Below are 21261 nucleotides of genomic sequence, written 5' to 3'. Positions count from 1 at the left end.
AGCCATTTTGATAGGGGATAGGGGAAGCCCTATTAGGTTAGTTTTTTCACCATAAATTTTATTGGAGAATTTTAGATCAACATATTGCAGGCCATTGATCACGTTAAAATTTTTAAAAATTATTTTGGTTGGTTCAAAATCGCACTATGTTATATTAGACACTAATCCTATTTTTAATAAAAATGCTTTTATATAAAGTTTTAACTTATAGTAACTATCTTAAAAAATAATAATTTTTATTTATTTTTCTTTCAAAGTATTGCTTATAGGGATATATTGTATTCATTTTTGGGAAAGAAGAGGGTGCGGGGGAATCATATTACCTTAAAATTATATTTACTAGAATATACAAATTTCCAAAGGGAGGATTCAGCCTTGCCCCCCCCCCCCCGGTTACATCTATGGAATAAATGTGAATGGCCCCTATTTGGAGAATTTAGTTGCAGGAATCTAGTCCGATTTAACTCTCATTACCCGAGTCCAACTCAAATCGAAGTATATTTTTATGGTCGATCTTCTATTTATATAATTCCTTGGCTCAACCGACCTGGCTATATATTCTGATTATATCAAATTTAACTAACTGACAGGGCATTCCAAGTCCAAGCATCACATCACTATAAGATTTACTAAAACAGTTAATATATTTTATGTATGGTATGTTTAATTTGCTATAAATACTCCACCACAAAAGCACAATATTTATATTTGCAGACAATGTTATTTGAGCTTCATTAGTAAAACTTAAATGCATTAACAAAACATTTCAATTTAATCATTTTTTACATTTATATTACTATTTTTTTGGTGGATAAATATTTCGAATTAATAGGTTACGTTCAAATTAGATTTGCATTTTGGGGTTTATGATGAATAAATTCCCAAGATATATAAAAGAAAGTAAAATTTCATTTAGACCTGACCTCGATACTTGTATTATATGTTGTACACCAATAAAAATATTTTCTTACGGAAAATGTTTGCATAAAATATGTTCTAATTGTTCAATGCGAATGAGAATACTATGTGATCAATGTTATTGTCCAGTTTGTAGAACTGATTTACAAAAGGTAATCATATATAGAATTATCAATTCCATAAAATAAGCTTTATTATAGTATAAAGTTTATTTTATGGAGATAATTCATATTCTTTTTCAATTTTAAATACATTTCAAGAATATATTTAATATTAATTTAATCAAGTTTATCATTACGTTTTTAATATCTAAAGTATCAAGATTCTCTTCATACAGAGATTTTATAGATTTTTTTTCTTTGTTTATAATATATTTTGGTAATTTAAATTTTGTTACCCTTGTCATTCAAAAATCACAATTTTTGAATATTTAATTATTATTTTATTGAATTTTTGCTAATTATAGATTATCTACTCCTCTCAATATATTCCAGAGGAAATAAAATACTTGGAAAGCTTAAATAATGAAATGGATGACATGCATAAACCTAAATGGGGTATATATTATGAATCTGGTCAGATTAAAGATGAATGCACACAACTTTTGAATCATCCTTGCCCTGAATGTAGTTCAAATATAAAAACAAAATGTTTTCCTAGTCTTAAAATTTTGAAAGACCATTTAAAAGCTTTACATGATAGGTATTATTGTGATATATGCCTAAAACATTTAAAAGTAAAATTTTTTTTTATAAAATTTTTTTTGTTAATTTCCTTATTTATTTTTCTTTTCCCAATAAGAATCAGAGTTGCACTGATACTACTTTTACATTAGGTATTGGGCAATGTTTGGCCAGATAAAAAATTATGTTAATGGTGTTTATTGCGGGGGAGAGGGCAGGGGCTCAAACAAAGAATGATATATGATTTGCATTTTATATCTTTTAATTCAGGCCTAGGTATGAGCCTACTTTCTCCAAAACATATTCCTTTTTATTAGAATATTCAAAAGTTTTGCCAAATATATAATTAACAATATTTTATTTTATTCATTGATGTTATTTTTGTTGTTAAACGGCTCCACTTTTCAAAATCACTGGTCAAATATTTTAGTCAAAAAATATGCATGGCTGGAGATTTTGTTTATAGATGGCAGAAATGTTTGAACATCTATTAATGTAATCTCAAGACCTGCGTAATATTAATTTGGCTAAAATTTTAAATTATGATTATCTAAATTGAGCTGCTACTAGTTAATTTTTTATTTTAATAAACCTTAAAAAAGTAAATTATTTTTAATAAAACTTAATTTCTCAATAATATTAGCAGAGATATTTTTTATGCTTGATAATTGTTTATTCATGGCTTGCTCACTCGCGGTAACAAAAAATAATTGCACACCCTTTCACGCTTGCTGCTAAAAAAATTAAGCCTGACCTGCCCGCTCACAAAAAACAATATTTTAAACGATCAAAAAAATAACGATTTTTAATTTTTTTTTCTAAATTTCTCAAAACTTTATTACTGCTTAAAACGCTTTTTTGAATTTATTCTATCATTGTTTTTTTCTTTATTTCCATATTAATAACAAACAAAATAATTACCATTAGGTGTGTATCGATATCACTTTTTGGAGCTGATCCGATCCGACATTCTCGATAGATCGATATCATATCTAATTTTGTATTCTGTAAAGATACCAATAGTTTTAATTTGTAATATACTTTTTATTAGTATAACATTTATAATTTAATTATGCCATAACTTTTCTCATTTAAATATATTATAATGATCAGCTATAGTTTATATTCAATTCTATTGCAATTCTAAAAGTATATAAAATATTTTTATTGCTAAATCACTTTTATATAATAAGTAACAACATTAATCTATATTCATTATAAGTAATAAACAAATATATTATGAAATTTGAATAAATATTTAAAATAATATTTAACATTAATATATCGAAGATTTCTTTTTAGAAATACCAAAATTTCCAATTTATCAGAAATCAAACTGCGGCGATGGTAACTTATCACCAGCTTCACTAAAAACAGATTCTGAAGAGATTATCGCACACTTTTATAAACAGAATGCGCAAAAAAATAACAATATGGCAGAATGTTTATTAATTAATTATTAAAAATATATGAATTATAACATTTTATTTTTGTTAAAGACGCCATTTTATATCGGATCGGTAAATTTTATAATATTGGACTATAACCGATATTTAAAATAGGTGAAATAATTCCTAATTAATTACCATTGTATATCAAAATCTTTATTTAAAAAAAGAAAGAATGTCCATATTGTTTTATTTTAATTGTGTGGGTCTTTCCTCCAATAAGCGATTGGCTTATAAAAAATAGTTTTTCACTGGATTGCTGGGGCTAAAAAAATTATTAGCAAATTTTTTCAAATGATGAATTTTCTATGTCAGGTTAATTCAGCGAAGCTTTTATCGCGAAGGAATTTTATAGCGGTGATATGCGAAACCAATACCCTGAATTTTTTTCCGCGAAACATTAATAGCGAAGACAATATCGCGAATTTGTTTCCGCGAAACCTTAACCGCAAATACTTTAAGCAATTACATTTTAGCAAAACTTTTATCACGAACTTTTTATAGCGCATTTTTAAATGTTTTATTGATCTTTTGTTACCTATTGTTTATTAAGTAAGCATGTAACCTTATCTGATGTGATAAAAAATATATTAGCCAATTTCTTTCTTGTCTCATGCATGGTTGTAAATACGAAGGGGACATTTGGTTCAGGTTTTTACCCCAATAAATTTACCCCCCCTATCCTCCCCACATAAATTTTTAAAATGTGCTTTGATTAAAATTAAATTTTAACAAATATTCTGAAATACTTAGAAACTTTTCCAATCAAGATAAAAAAATAATGAAAACTAAGAATTTTTGCTGCTTTTCTCATTTTAAAAAATCTGCCATTAAAATTTTCTCAGAATTTTATTTAGTTCCGAGTTATTAAGACACAGGGTAAGGATTAATTTTAACAAAAAATCATTCTAAAAATTTCTGAGCGATATATTATATTTTTTAAATTCAATTCTGACAAAATTAAAATTTTTAGCCAAATCATCTTTTGGGAATTCAGTAAAAGTTACTTAAGTATTTTTAATTCTGAGTAATTAAGGGGAAAAAAATAATATATGCCTTAGCACTAATCTACCATATTGTAGTTAGGCATTTATTACTTATTGGCTTAAATTTCAGAATTAGTGTAAGAAAGAGTTTGGCAAATTTCATGCTTAAGACTGCCTCTTTGAACTAATATTTTATATCTAAGTTAACAGAAAAGATAAAAAAATATCTATTAAGATCATAAAATCATAAGATTCAAAATATTTTAGAAATCCCTTATTTCACATATATGTAGCTTATTTTTGAATCACCATCCAAAATTCGATGAAGATCTAAAATAGTTTATAACTCTTGGTTAGTGACTGGCAAAACTGATTGATAAATTTATAAATATTAAGGGCTTCGGATAATGAATATTGGCTTAATCTTGATATCAATTGCGAAGCATCTAGGTTTAGCTAATGAACTCAATGGTTAATATATTAATAAGCCTGAGTTTCTTTTGCGCGTTTTATAAAATAAGACGTGTGGAAAAGCATAGAGCAGTAGCAAAAAATTTATATCTTATAAATTTTATAAGCCAAATAGTTATTAATCACTATATAAATTTATTAAGGCTAAAAGAAAATTAGAAACTCTATCATTGAATCAAACTTTAGCTATTTTTGAAAAAAATATTATTCAATTAATATGATCATAAAAATAAATGTTTTAAAGTAAAATATAATTATTAGCAATTATCGCGATATTGACCTTGTGATTTTAAATTCACTATAATATCTTCGTGAAATAGTTTTTGCTATATTGTCTTCGCGGAATAGTATTCGCTAATGTGGATTCGCGATAAAAATCTCGCTGAATTGACATGGAACTAAATTTTCTTGCCTCCAAAACTTCGAAATATTTTCATTGTTATCTATTTTATGAACAATGAATCTTTTTTCATACTTTCATCGGTAGATGTTGTCACCTCATCAGAATTCTTGAAATGTGTTATTTAGAATATGCTGTTTTGGATGAATTAGAAAAGTTAAAAATGATAATTGGCATTAATCATTAAGCATTTTTAAAATTGTTTTATATATATCTGCCTTTTCATCGTCTTTTAAAAACTTTTTACTTTTGAAATTTGGATTTAGGATTAAGTCTACCTTATGTTAATGGCTGCATAATAAATATTATGTTGTACTGTTTCTTTGGGTTTTGATTATTACTGTATCACCTTCTGAAGGGTGATAAAATTTCATTAATTTTTGTTTCCATAAATAAACTTCACTTATAATGGGAGATTATCTGAGAATACTTTAAATCGTGATAAAAATTAACTGCCATATGATATTTATATCAATGGTCGATAATCTATTTAATTCTTGTTTGTTAAGCAGGTAAACTTGTATTTCATTTTATGATTTTAAGAAATTTTGTATCATGATATATCATAGCCCTATCTCGTTATTATATCTTGCTTAATGGAATGTCTTAGCTTGCTGTCTGCTGCAGATTGCTTAAAATATTGCAATTTTGCACCATTTATACTTTAAGCTATTTCAGATAAGGGTCATTCCACGTCAAATGAGCAAAAAAAATGAGATTTTCGGCCGACCCCCTTCGATTTTTTTAAAATTTGGTAAGCAAAGAAAGGTCAATGTAACTAAGAAATAGCCAAAATTTTAGCCTCCTAACATTTATATTTTTGAAGATATTAGGGTTCAAAGTGGCAAAAATGACGTATTTTTACCATTATCTGCCTTCATTCAATTAAGCATATCTTAAAAACTACATAATTGTAAATAACATATTTAATATCAAAATTACGTACAAAAATTCTACTTTTAGATAAAAAAATTTCCAATTTCCGGTCATTTTATTTAATATATAAGGACTAAAAACGATTTTTTGGAAATAATACGACCTTCAATTTTTTAAAAAAATTTAGTAGACATTATTAAACTCTTCCTTTATATTTATAAAAAAAAATTAGTCTGGGACGCGGCCATCTTCATTCTCAAAATCGATAAAAAATTTTGGAAAAGTGTATAAATATTTTCCCGAAAGGGGGCGTCTTTGTATAAAATTATATATTAATAAGTTTTTAATGGTTTTTCTTGAACTATTTGATATAATTAAAAGGATTATTCATCTTGTAAGTAAAAATAACAATAAATGGGGCTTTCATTCAATTATAGAAATTATCGATAAAAGAAATTCAATTTATTACTTTATTTATAATTTATTATAAAAATTTTTGCCCATATAACATATATTTAATAAATATTAATAAAATATGTTCAATTAAGTTTCGAGTTCTTGAATATATGAATCAGAATCTTGTGCATTTCATATATGGCGCCCTAAATATTAAAAAAATTGATATAATTTAAATTTAAACTCACTTTCAAAAGATTCTAATTTTTCGGTAGCGCATTTACTTTCTTGTGACGACAATATATAGTATAACTACGGCCAGTAGCATTTAACAGTGAAACTAATGTTAAGATATGACATTTGGGCAAGCAAAGAGTGTCGTCTATACTTGGAAATGTAAAGGAATTAGAAGGTCCGGATGGGTGTAGAAACTTTATATATATTTCTTCCTGCTTTTGATTTTTCACTAAAACAAAGCTAACCACCAATTAGAATCATAAGGATACGTTAGGTATCCTGATATTTCTTCAATAATTATACTTTCATCATTATATGATAACTATTCTAAAGTACTTTCTATTGAATTGGAATACATTTTACTTTTAAATTATGTAGATCTGTTGGAATCAAGGTGTGTATTTTGTGTGTTCCAGGTATAGATCTAGTTTTTGAAAATCTTTCCCTGAGTAATAGATCTTCGTAATCATAATTTATTTTGGTCATCTATTGAAAATATATGACATTAATATTTTCTTTAGCTAACTCGTACAATCATATGATGTGTACTTTGAGTAAGGCCTTGTAAACTAGCTCTAGCGGCTAATCTTTTAACAGTGCCACCAATCCCATCACAAACACTTTTCCCGTGTGCTGTAGCAGAAAAATGCCATTTCGCCTGTACCCCGAAATCCATCTCATGATTGCAAATATTAATAAAATTTTTACGATTTTTATACTGTGCAGCGGATCCACCGGAAAATAAAAAATTTTATTAATTAAAAAATTTAGCAATGTTTTTTTAAAATTATGTACTGCTATTGTATTGTGTTGCAAAGATTTGGATATCATTACATAATTTAGGCAACAAATATTGGCAAAATTATCTTTATAATATATAACAAAAGGGTGAACAGTGGATTGAGCCCTATTCCAATGATAATTTTGTACTTCATCCTAAAGTATAAAGCTATAGTTTTCTTAAAAATCACAAAATTAAATATTGGTCTTCGTCTAAGTTCAATTTTAGATTGTTTTGATACAACGATTGTTGCGTTGAAATAAAAAAATGATAAAGATTCCATTTTTTTAAAAAAGGCATTGATAAATTCACCTACTGGTTTGGTTATTGTTTCAAGAGTGGTTCTATCTAAGGATAGCCATTGTTTGTATGTTATAAATTCGATGTCCTTAGAACGAAATAATATTTCTATTTGATCGCGTAAATGTGTTGACCCTAAACAATTAGCACATTTGCCCATATAACTGGATGGTTGAGGCGAATTACAAATTATTAAGTGTAAATATGTTTGTATGTTTTAAAGGGCAACATATCATTAGTTAAATTTGATCCAATGATCATTAATTTAAATTTTAGTGGTAGCTGCAATCACATACTGTGTACCACTACCTTCAACGAGTATACAATTTTTGGGCGAATGCTTGCGAATTTCGAAAACAATTTTAACATCAGGCCTCATTTCTTTAAAAAAAATATAAATTTTTTTCAAATTATCTAAAATTAATCTCTTATGTATGGTATGGTATTCTTTTTTCCGTCTTTGGTCAAAATCGTAACGCAATCTTTCTTGCCTGGCATGATTCTGCTTATTTCGTCCATACAATAAAATTCTTGTACAATTTTAACTGTATATTCATCTACAGTTTTTTCAGGCTTGGGGTTAGGTGTTGATAGAAATCAAAATACCAAGAAATTTATTAAAAAATGAATTAATATAGTGAGCATGTGTTATTAAATGATCAAAACCCTTTCGCGCCCGAAATATTTCCCATGAACAAAAAATACTTGTACTTAGATATAATAAAATAATCATTTTGACATTTTGATATAATAAAATGATTTTGATAGGTTAATAATAAAATATGAAATAATAAATATTGTTTTATAAATTAATATCTCTAAGTACTAACCATTAGTTTCTTTAAATATAAAAATTAATTGATTAAAAATTTTAATGACAAATGATCTCGCTGGGCGCGAAAGGGTTAATCAATTTTAAAATTTTTATTTATTTTATTGATTGAAACATTTATTGTTATTCTAATTTAGTAAGGCTATGCCGATTTTAGAAAATCCGATCCAATATTTATACTGTTTTGGGTTATTTTATGATAATACTTTTATTTTGTATATAATTTCATAATAATAATAAATTAATATTTGTAATATTTTAAAAATATCAAATTATTTTAAAAAATTGAGTAGAGAAAATTTTGATATTATTTTTGGCGTCTATGAAATGAACAAGATTCTGATTCATATATTCAAGAACTATAAACTTGGTTGAATATATTTTATTAATATTCATTAAGTATATGTTATATGGGCAAAAAATTTTATAATAAAGTAATAAATTGAATTTCTTTTATCGATAGACAATTTCTATAATTGAATGAAAGCCCCATTTATTGTTATTTTCACTTACAAGATGAATAATCCTTTTAATTATATCAAATAGTTCAAGAAAAACCATTAAAAACTTATTAATATTTAATTTTATACGAAGACGCCCCCTTTCGGGAAAATATTTATACACTTTTCTAAACATTTTTATCGATTTTGAGAATGAAGATGGCCGCGTCCCAGACCAATTTTTTTTATAAATATAAAGGAAGAGTTTAATGTCTACTAAATTTTTTAAAAAAATTGAAGGTCGTATTATTTCCAAAAAATCGTTTTTAGTCCTTATATATTAAATAAAATGACCGGAAATTGGAAAAAAAAATAAAAAAATTTTTTTATCTAAAAGTAGAATCTTTGTACGTAATTTTGATATTAAATTTGTTATTTACAATTATGTAGTTTTTAAGATATGCTTAATTGAATGAAGGCAGATAATGGTAAAAATACGTCATTTTTGCCACTTTGAACCCTAATATCTTCAAAAATATAAATGTTAGGAGGCTAAAATTTTGGCTATTTCTTAGTTACATTGACCTTTCTTTGCTTACCAAATTTTAAAAAAATCGAAGGGGGTCGGCCGAATCGTGGTTGATTTGTCATGGAATGATAAGCAATTATTAAAAATATAATGCATTGTTATTTAATATATGGCATGAACATGGTATCCTTTCATCATCTTTGCATGTACTTGTATTCATTATATTTAAATACATCAATTATCTTTTAGATTTAGATAAGTAATTAAGATTTAATTTCCTTTTAATTTTGATTGATTATAATTTGAGTGCCAAATATTAGTATATAGTTAAATGAAAATAAAACATTTGAATTAAATTTTTTATTAAAATTCATATAAAAATATGATAAAATATTATTATTTAAAAATTAACATTATAATATAGAGAATATAATAAAATACAGTGTTGTGATGATTTAATGAGACATATTGACGATAAAATTAAAACCCATTCATATAAAATTATAATCTTTGCAAAAATAATTAAAATAACACATTTGAAATTTATAAAAAAAAATTAAAATATTTTTTTTCTTTAAAATTAATTTATTTTTTATCTGTAAACTGGAAGATTTTATGAAGGAGTTAAAAATATACAAATTTTTTATGGGTAAAACTTAAGGTCAAATTATGATAATTTTTAACTTAATTCTTCATTGTTTATTTTATTTTCTATCAAATTTACCTTTCTTATATTAAAGTTTCAAAAATGACTTGTGAAATCTTTATTTAATGTATATTTTATTTACATAATTAAAGATCAAAAAATATTTATTTTTCTATTTGTATTGCACATAATATAACGTAAAAATATATCTATATTATATAATAATCTAGTAATAATTTATTAAATTAATTGTTCAAAGGAATAGATCGGATTCCCTCTTCGATATACCGTATTATATATGAGTAGAAGGCTGTGAAATTGAAATTAGTGAAATTAAGCAATAGGCTAGAATTGCCTCAATTATGTGAATTTTGTTATTGGGTTTGGGGTATATAGAGCGATACTGATTTTTCAAAACGCCAAAAAATTCTCAATGGGGTTTAATTGAGGGGAATAGGGTGGAAGATATACTATATTTTGATAATTTTCTGTTATTATATGAGCTCGGTGAATGGGCCCATTATCCATTATTATTAGCAAGTTTAACGGTAAAATGGATGATAATTCATCCAGGTAAGTTTTGAATTTTATTGATGTAAATGCCCCGTCTATAATCATGTATTTTTTGAGACCATTAATTCCTATGGTACACAAAACCGATACGTTTTTCCCCTTTGAAGGAGGGAGTTTGACGGATGACCTCTTACCCAGAGGTGTTCATCCATAGTGGGAAATGACGTGAGAATTGAAGCCTGTTTCATCTAAATAGAATATATTTTGAAATGGCACGTTCATCATTTTTAGGCAATATTCTTTACGAATATTTATAACATTTAGGGAATTCCGTCTAATGGGTTCTTTTCCAAACCTTTTCCTGCTCCACCCCATTGATTTAATGCATCTAGATATTCCCGAATCACTTATTTAGAGATGAGGTGGTAAATTTTCCACTATATTTTTTATCGTCAATCCATTATTATGTTCTAGTAGCTGTATAATTTTAAATTTTAATTCTGAATCCTTTTTGTTCTTACCTCTTTGATTGATTATGTAATCGGCCAAGGGGTCACCGTAGTATTCGGGGAATATTATCCTTTTGAAACGGTATACCGAAGCAATGGATAAATTGAGATCTTGGGCCATTGTCTTTGCGCTTGCCTGTTCAAATTTAGGTTTACTAAGCCATTTTTTGGCTATGGCTATTTTCTCTTGACTCTAATTGCCATATTTCTTTTGTGGTTTATGATAGGTATCAGTTTGTTGTAGAACCAATTATTTGATTAGGTAAAGAAATATTTGTTATGTCAAATAAAGCTGAATGTGAAATATTTTGAGAATAAGTTGATTCTTCCTGTGAGGAAAATTCTAAAAAATTATATATAATAAAACAATATAATAATAAATATTAAAAACCTATAGATGTAGAAAGGTCTAAGATACGGGAGATAGTGAAATTATTCATAATAAATAAGTTAAGAAAAGTTTCAAAAATAATTTAAAGAAAAAGAATTGTTTTAGAATACAAAGGTGTTATTTTAATTATTTCTGCAAGCATTATACCTATACTGGACGGTTTTGAATTTAATCCTCAATATGTTTCATTAAATCATCAATATACCAGTTTAAGTTTAAAAAAACATTGATACAAATGTAAATTTTTATAAAAAGAAAAAAAAACATATTTAAAAAAAAAAGAAAAATATCAAATGGCGAGGTCGGGCCATGATGTTTTAAATATTTGATAATTAGATCTAATTATAGATACGGCGATTGTTTTAAATATTTGATAATTAGATCTAATTATAGATACGGCCATTTTCTGCTTGAGTTTGTAAAATGGAGAAAGGTATGATTTTTTTATTGATTTGGATATTATTTTGAATAAATCTAAAGCCGCTTGTCCAAAAGAGCAGGTTGATATAGCTGCTATGGGAACAAAGTGGTTATCACACATTAGGTGTGAGTATTTTATATTCTTTAGAGATTCGGCTCTGTTAAGGGGATCTTGGCAATTATAAGATGGAGCCACGGGATCAATGCAGGTAAAATCCCACATTAAAGGCTTTCCCATGAAAAAAGGTACGACGATTTTGCCGTCAGGGCGTTTTTTATCTAAAATGGATGTAGGTTCTAAAATTCAGGGAAAATTGGCTTTATTTAAAAAAGAAGCTATTATTGCATTTATTTTATCATGTCGGCTGATTTTTGGTATAAATTTACAGTGGAGAGCGTGTCTCTCATGCGCGTCTGCCGGCATTTAATGCAAATATAATGGTTTAGGAAAGGTATGCCCAAGCGTAAATTGATTGCATAACGAAAAGCGTCGTTATCTATTAGCTGGTTATTTAAAATTCTGGGATATGAATCTAACCATTCATGGCCAGAGTTGTTAAAATTAAGAGATCTTAGGGATTTATATTGGTGATCATCGCTCAAGTTGAGGTAAGCTAAGGAACGAGATACCAATCCTTGATCCCAATCTTTTTGTTTCGTTGAATCTGGTGGGGCTGTGTTTGGTAAGACATTAATATTCCAACAACGTAAGGCTATATCTAATAAATTATCTTTATCGATGGAAATAATATGCGAGGTAATATTTTTTACTGATAAGGTTGATGAGATGAAGGAAACAAGGGCTTTACTTAATACCGATCTTAGGCCTAGTCCTTCGGATTTCAAAGGAGTGTTGCTTGAAGCCATGAGTTAGAATCGAGTTTGAGGTTTAATAACTGTCATCATTTGTAGTATCTTTTGTTCATATTCTTTTAAAAGAATTTCAAAAGAGAAGGCGCCAGAAGTTTTTAAGCAATACTGGATCTGTGGTATTAAAAGGGCGTTTTTGAGAATGTAATATGCTTGATAGATGGGTAATTTTTTTAAGATCGATAGTTTGGGGAATAGTGATTGAAGATGTTTATTATTACCAAATATCCATTGCTGAGGAAAAAAAATGTTTATAGAATGCATAGTTTATTTTGTTTTCAAAAATTATTTCTTTTAAAAATTAAATTAAATTAGAAAATATAAATTATTATTATAAAGTTCCAAATTTATATTCATAAATTTAAAAATTAAAATTTCCGTGATTCACGGGAAATTTATGTTCACGCCCAATCACGCCCGGCGAAAATTTTGGGAAGATCCGTCACGCCTAATAATTTATATTTTATTCACACTTACGCCGCGATCCATTGTGTTATGGGTATTTCACCTCCTGCTCCCACCTCTAATATCGATCTCTTCTATTAATATATGAGAAAGTAAAGATTAATATAATCATCAAAATAATCTGAAAAGATTAATTTAATATAATTGGGCATCTCAGCCATTAATATAAAAAAAAATCAAAGACCTGCAGAAGTACCGTTTGCACGGCCGACCCGAATTTTTTTTAAAATATTTTGGCCTGGCCCGGATTTTTAAAAATATATTATATATTTTTTTAGTTTTATAGCTACTAATGGCGATTAGTTTAAGGCCAGGTCTGCAGGTCTCTGATAAAAATTGAAAGTATGCCCCAATCTCAGAGGAGCTGCATTTTTCTAAATTATGATAATTTTGTGTCCCCCATCTTTCCTTTTTATGTTATTACTTTAAAAGCAAAATACAATTTTAATATTGGGGGAAAAAGATGCTAAGTTTATATTTTGATATGAAAACGATTTTGAAGTAACTCTTAGTTACTAACCTATTAATGGGCATTGGATTGACTTAACTAGAAGGGAATGGGGCACCCTATCAAATTTGTTTGTTTTTGTAAATATCTTCTTTATTCTTCTTCTCAGGATTTCCAGGTCTACCCAAGCCATTTTCCCCTCTGATTTTCTTTCTCCATCATTTTTACGGTCCTGAGCATCAATATTTGTAAGATTCATTTTCCTCATATCCGCTGCTATTACCTTTATTCATGTAAAATTTATTTTTAGAATTAAAAAAATTTCAATATTTTTAATTAACAACTGTTTTAAATGTAAGCTAGATTCTAAAAATTGTCCCAAACCCATTAAAATTTTTTATGCAATTGATGGATGCTTTTATATATACATACACATTCAGATCGAAAATTTAAAAAAACCTAGGTCAGCTAGAAAATATAATATTAGCTCATACTCAGGCCAGCCCGGCCCATAAAGGTCTGCTCTGTTTTACCAAAAATGGTTTCATTGCAAATCTGCTCAACATATATATAATCTCTATTTTTTTTCTGGCTTCATGGCCCAAATAAAGCTAATTTTTTTCCCCAGACATTAATACTAATTTTGAAAAGTTAGCCTTGAATCTATTAAATTTAGCAATTGTTTAACTATCAGAGACCTGCAGCAGTACATTTGCACTGCCCGGCTCCTATTTTTTAAAAAAAAAATTTCGGCCTGGCTCAACCCGGGTTTTATATTTTCAGGCTCTGCCCGATTTTTTTTAAAATTTATTATATTTATTTTTATAGCTAATAATGGCAGTTGGTTTTAAAATATACAGCCTGGCCCAGGCATTTAAAAAAAATTTATAGGACCGGCCAGGGTATATTAAAAATTTAAATACGATACGGGCGGACTTAGGGCTGAATCTGCTGGTCTCTGAATTACATTATGTTATTCATATAAAAATTTTATTTTTAAGTATGAACCATATTTTTTTAATGCATTGGGACATTCCGTGACAAATCAACCACGATTCGGCCGATCCCCTTCTATTTTTTTTAATTTGGTAAGCAAAGAAAGATAAATGTAATTAAGAAATTGCCAAAATTTTAGTCTCCTAATATTTATATTTTTGGATATTAGGGTATAAAGTGGCAAAAATGACGTATTTTTACTATTATCTGCCTTCATTCAAATTAAGCATATCTTTTGTTATTATATTTTATTATATGAATTTACTAAATATCACATCAAATATAAAATAAAACAATATTATATAAAAACGGAGGTGGGACTACAAGTTCCCAAAAAACATGCGTAATTATATTTTAAAATTGTGATTTGAAGGTTTTGTTTTAAAAAATAAAATTAACCCCCCTTTGGAGTATATTCAACTATTACAGAATGCTGACTGTACTAGTGGTTATGAATGGTTGGAAGCATTACCAAGTCGTAACTAACCTCTTATCAGATGAACAATTAAGAGTTGCCATAGGCCATCGACTTGGATGTAACATTGTTCAACCACATACATGCATCAAATGTAAAATATTAGTTGACTCCAAAGGGAGACATGGTCTAAATTGTATATATAGTCAAGGCAGGCATGCAAGGCATGCAGCAATTAATTTAGCTATTAGCCGTTCTCTTACCAGGGCCCGAATACCAAACATCCTGGAGTTTATAAATTTATCGTTAGATGATGGCTTAAGACCAGATGGCTTAACTTCCGTGCCTTGGTCTTTAGGGAAATCCTTAATTTGGGACTTCACATGCGTATCTTCTTTCCCAAAAAATTTAAATTCTAATCCGGTTGATATAGCCGAGAAAAAAAAACAATGAAATATTCCAAATTCACAAATTATATTTTTACACCTATTGTCATCTCTTCCCTTGGACATATGCCAGCGGAACTTTAAAGTTTTTAAAAAATATAGGGGATAAGACAAGAGCCCTTACATCAGAACCTAAAGAATTTTATTTTTTAAAAAACCTTCAAATCACAATTTTAAAATATAATTACGCATGTTATTTAGTATTAAGCATATCTTAAAAACTGCATAATTTTAAATAACAAATATAATATCAAAATTACGTAAAAAGAATCTAGATAATTTCCGGCCATTTTATTTAATATATAAGGACTAAAAACGATTTTTTGGAAATAATACGACCTTCAATTTTTAAAAAAAATTTACATTACTAAACTCTTCCTTTATATTTATAAAAAAAATTGGTCTTAGACGCGGCCATCTTCATTCTTAAAATCGATTAAAATGTTTAAAAAGTGTATAAATATTTTCCCGAAAGGGGGCGTCTTTGTATAAAATTATTTATTAATCTGATTTTAATGGTTTTTCTTAAACTATTTGATATAATTTAAAGGATTATTGATCTTGTAAGTGAAAATAACAATAAATGGGTCTTTCATTCAATTATTGAAATTGTCTATCGATAAAAGAAATTTAAATTATTATTTATTTATAATTTATTATAAAATATTTTGCCTATATAACATATATTTAATGAATATTAATAAAATATATTCAACCAAGTTTATAGATCTTGAATATATGAATCAGAATCTTGTGCATTTCATATAAGGCGCCCTAAATATTAAAAATCATTGATATAATATAAATTTAAAAATCTAATATATAACTTACTTTTAAAAGATTCTGATTTTTTGGTAGCGGATGTACTTTCTTGTGGCGACAATGTTTAACTACGGCCAGTAGCAGTTAACGGTGAAACTAATGATAAGATGACATTTTGGCAAGTAAAGAGTGTCGTCTATACTTGGAAATGTAAAGGAATTATAAGGTTTGGATGGGTGTAAAAACTTTATATATATTTCTTCCTGCTTTTGATTTTTCACCAAAACAAAGGCTAACCAATTAGAATCATAAACACACATTATGTATCCTGATATTTCTCTAAAAATTATACTTTCATCATTATATGATAAATATTCTATAGTGCTTTCTATTGAATTGGAGTATATTTTACTTTTAAATTGATGTAGACCTGTTGGAATCAAGATGTGAATTTTTTGTGTTCCAGGTATAAGTTTAGTTTTGGAAAATCTTTCCCTGAGTAATAGTTCTTCGTAATTGTAATTTTTTTGGTCATATATTCAAAATATATGCGATTAATATTTTCTTTAGCGAACTCGTACAATTCATATGATGTGGTTATTTGCTTTGAGTAAGGCCTTTGTAAACTAGCTCTAGCGGCTTATCTTTTAAAAGTGCCACCAATCCCATCACTAACACTTTCCCGTGTGCTGTAGCAGAAAAATGTCATTTCGCCTGTACCCCGAAATCCATCTCATGATGGCAAATAATAAAATTTTTACGATTTTTATACTGTGCAGCGGATTCATCGGAAAATAAAATATTTTATTTGGCATACAAATTTTATTAAAAAATTTACCAATGTTTTTTGGGAATAATATTCTGCTATTTTATTGTGTTGCAAAGATTCGGATATCATTACAAATAGGCAACAAATATTGGCAAGTTTTATAATATATAACAAAAGGGTGAACAGTGGATTGAGCCCTATTCCAATGATAACTTTGTACTTCATCCTCAAGGAAGTATAAAGGTATAGTTTTCTTAAAAATCACATAAAATTTAATATTTGCCTTTGTCTAAGTTCAATTTTAGATTGTTTTGATAAAACGATTGTTGCGTTGAAATAAAAGAATGGGGTAATAAAGATTCCATTTTTTCAAAAAAGGCATTGATAAATTCATCTACTGGCTTGGTTATTGTTTCAAGAGTGGTTCTATCTACAGATAGCCATTGTTTGTATGTTATAAATTCGATGTCTTTAGAACGAAACAATATTTCTATTTGATCGCGTAAATGTGTTGACCCTGGACAATTATCACATTTGCCCATATAATAGGATGGTTGAGGCGGATTACAAATTATTAAGTGTAAAATATGTTTGTATGTTTTAAAGGGCAGCATATCATTGGTTAAATTGGGTAAATCTGATCCAATGATCATTAATTTAAAATTTTGGTAGTAGTTGACACATGCATTATGTGTACCACTACCTCCAACGAGTATATAATTTTTTGTGCGAATGCTTGCAAATTTCGAAAAATCAATTTTGACATCAGACCTCATTTCTTTAAAAAATATATAAATTTCTTTCAAATTATCTAAAATTAATCTCTTTTGTATGGTATTCTTTTTTCCGTCTTTGATCAAAATCGAAACGCAATCTTTCTTGCCTGGCATGATGTCCATACAATAAAATTCTTGTACAATTTTAACTGTATATTCGTCTATAGTTTTTCCAAGCTTGGGGTTAGTTGTTAATAGAAATCAAAATACCAAGAAATTAATTAAAAAATGAATCAATATAGTGAGCATGTGTTATTGAATGATTGATCAATTTTTATTTATTTTATTGATTGAAACACTCATTTATTGCTATTCTATTCAAGTAAGGCTATGCCAATTTCAGAAAATCCGATCCAATATTTATATTGTTTTGGGTTATTTTATGATGATAATACTTTTATTTTGTATATAATTTGTAATATTTTAAAAATATCAAATTATTTTAAAAAATTGAGTGGAGAAAATTTTGAAATTATTTTTGGCGTCATATATGAAATGCACAAGATTTCATATATTCAAGAACTCGAAACTTGGTTGAACATATTTTATTAATATTCATTAGGTAGGCGGGTTAAATTTTTTTAAAACAATGGGTGGGCAAGCTTATGGTCCAAAAACTCGCCCAATGCAGACCGCTTATGGTCCAAAAACTCGCCCAATGCAGACCTCTAGTCAGTTGTTAAGCTTAAATTGGTAGGGCATTTAAAATATTTAATTGATTTTACTACGCTATACTATTTCTCGACAATTTTTTTTAAAATATATAAATTTATTTTGCAAAATCGTTATTAGCTTTTCACCCAAGAGAGAAAAGTCTACACCTTACCCGAATTGACTCGGCATCTGAACGAAGGTGATACTAGTATGGGCGATACGTCTCAAAAAGGGCACCCTTCTTGCAGATTCTGTGCTAATTTGGAATCGGTGACTGGTCAGAAAAGTAACACCTCGGATTTTGTAGAAGGAAGGTAAGTATTGTATAAATCAAATTGATTCCCAAAATAAATACCATTGAAAAAAGATTACATTTTAAACAAACATGTACATAGTGCTCTCACCAAAACTTTAAAAAATTAATATTTAATACAAAAACACACAAAGAAATTTTATAATTGTAAAAATATTTTATTCTTTTAAAATTCTTAATGGCTCCATGCCAGTTCAAACACCTCAGAGCCGACATCTTTCAATTTTAATAAAAATTTGTAGGCACGTTATATATGTTCTAGAATATATTTTCTAATTCCATTGAAAAAAGTTGATCTTGGCCATTTACCCCCGGGGAAGGCTTGGACCGGCCGAAAAAAATTTTGAAGGTCTCTACTGTACATACCCAAAATATTCATAATAAAAAAAATTAATTACCTTTCAGTATTTTATTTGCAGTGGCTTAACACGACGATCCATAGAGTGCTAGAGGGTTGGTTTTAGAAAATGTAATGACCCCAAAAGAAAAGAGATAATTTTTTAAAATACTACTGTTCCACAGAAATATTTACGAAGGACTATTTGTTATTAGTAACACGGAAAATAATAAAACGTAAATATTTGTGCAAATTGTGAAAAGAAGATAAGTCAGAATTCATTTGAGTCTGATAAGGCTATTTTACTTATATAACCAAAGTAAATATATCGGATTCTTGTAAGGAGACCTTGCCAATCTAGGATACCATTTCCTATTAATCATAAAATTTTTAAATAAGTATTCGCTTATAATAAAAAAAATATATATCTGCTATCATTAAATTAAATGTTGCCTATTACGAATTACCTTTTTATTGATAGATGTAAATTTTTTAGTGACTCATCTTCAATCCTGTTTTACATAGTGATAAGTGGACAAAATATAGAAATTTAAAGGACCCTAAACCAATTGAAAAAAATATTAATGTGGATTAAATGGATGTTCTTTAATCAAGTTGATGAACAATTTAGATAAAATATAATTCTTCAATACTTTCGGATGATTCTAAATAATGAATCAAGTTTTCTAATAAATAAATATAACAAAGATTTAAGCAGTTCATTCCCAAATATATTGGTCTTCTTTCAACATTTTATAAAAGAATAGAAATAATTTGGGTTAAGATTTATACCGATTGAGCCGTTATATCGAATATTTATAATTTCTGTCGTGTATTTTCCACAATCCGACGACCAACTATGGAACATAGTTTTTCAAAGATAAAACTAATCAAAAATCATTTTCATAGTTATATCTCACTCACAAATGAGATATTTTTAGATATGATATGGAGCATCTCGAAGAGAAAAACTGCTAGATAACACGTCAAGATTTTCCCTTTATCTCTTATATCTGCCAAAATGTTTTTTACTCCTACTCCCTTAAAACGTAAGAGGCAAATAACCCCTTCCTTTCTAGACACTTATTTTGAGAATACTATCCCCCAAACTCTTGACTTAATAGAGATATAACAATTAGTGTTGTAAACGAAGTTCGTTTTTTTGAAAAAATGATGAATGGCGTTCCTTTTTTATGACGAACGCGTTTGAATTTAACGTTCGTTCAATTTTAAAAACACTTTATTTTTATTTACTTGAAAAATATAATGTTAATCCCAATTTTTTAAGAAAAAAGTCTTATATTTTATACAGCTGTTTTTCCTTTTTCACATTTCAATTTTTTTAACACAACATTATTATAGTTTATTAATCTGAATATATTGTTTATATTTTAATTTAATAGATTATCATAAGCATGGATATTATTATTTCATCATCATCTGATTCTGAAAATTCAAAATCATATGAATTAATATTACCATGGCTAAATATGATAAATATTTTACAGTAGCATCCTATATTGAAGGAACTAATTCAATACTTAGCAAGTGTAAACTGTGCCCAAAAATATTATATCAGTGTCAAAATCTTTAAGTTCCAATTTAAAACGACATTTGATTGTAATATTAATTATTTTAATACAGTATAACTAAGTAAAATCATTAAATTTGAAGAAAAAATGCTTGGGATTTTACTTCTACAATAACGATAGTTATTTTAAAATTAAAAAAATTAGTGACCTCAAATATGGTCAACCATTGATAGACGCAGTATTAAATATGATTAATAAAAGGTATTATAACCTATCACTATCAAATTAATTACATATATTTTATTTTTTTAAATATTTGAACATATATATGAAGATCAATATGTTCTTTCTGCAATTATACATCCAGAAGCTTCAATGGCCATGGATATAACTTCCACAGAATGAACCTATAAAAAATAAACTTATAGTGTTATTGAAAAAAATGCTTTGAAAACCTAGAAATAATAATGCAAGAACTGTTAATTTCTAGATATCCTTTTTTGACGATGAAGTAGAGGATGGTGGAGGAGGGTAACTTATCTCAATTTTTTGAAATAAAGTATAAATTTTAATACCCCTAGAGTTGTTAATTAAATGTAATACCGCAATCCCCTCATCTGCACCTGTAGATCGCGTTTTTAGTATAGCTAATGCCGTATCAACTGCCATTTGTTCCTGTCTATCAGTTGGAAAAAATAATTG

At 27.5% G+C, this 21261-nt stretch overlaps 1 protein-coding gene across 2 annotated transcripts in view; it reads left to right on the top strand.

Moving 5' to 3' along the window:
- The first annotated feature begins 888 nt into the window (after window positions 1-888).
- LOC135927320 (E3 ubiquitin-protein ligase ZNF598-like) overlaps window positions 889-21261 on the top strand; it is a 61191-nt gene continuing 40818 nt past the window's right edge. Inside the window, exons 1-3 of one of the 2 annotated variants that reach the window (XR_010572039.1) lie at window positions 889-1070; window positions 1385-1654; window positions 18516-18691. Coding sequence is in view for 1 of the 2 variants with exons in the window: in XM_065463284.1 (XP_065319356.1) it covers window positions 1008-1070; window positions 1385-1654; window positions 18516-18691 (509 nt within the window). In the remaining variant the exon portion in view is untranslated. The remainder of the gene's footprint in view (window positions 1071-1384; window positions 1655-18515; window positions 18692-21261) is intronic. The other variant, XM_065463284.1, reaches the window with a different exon arrangement.

Source organism: Gordionus sp. m RMFG-2023, chromosome 3 (genome assembly GCF_954871325.1).
Source record: "Gordionus sp. m RMFG-2023 chromosome 3, tfGorSpeb1-WG-v2, whole genome shotgun sequence".
NCBI classification, from domain to species: domain Eukaryota; kingdom Metazoa; phylum Nematomorpha; class Gordioida; order Chordodea; family Parachordodidae; genus Gordionus; species Gordionus sp. m RMFG-2023.
The sequence above is the reverse complement of the archived record's forward strand: the minus strand, read 5'-3'. Positions and strand labels throughout refer to the sequence as shown.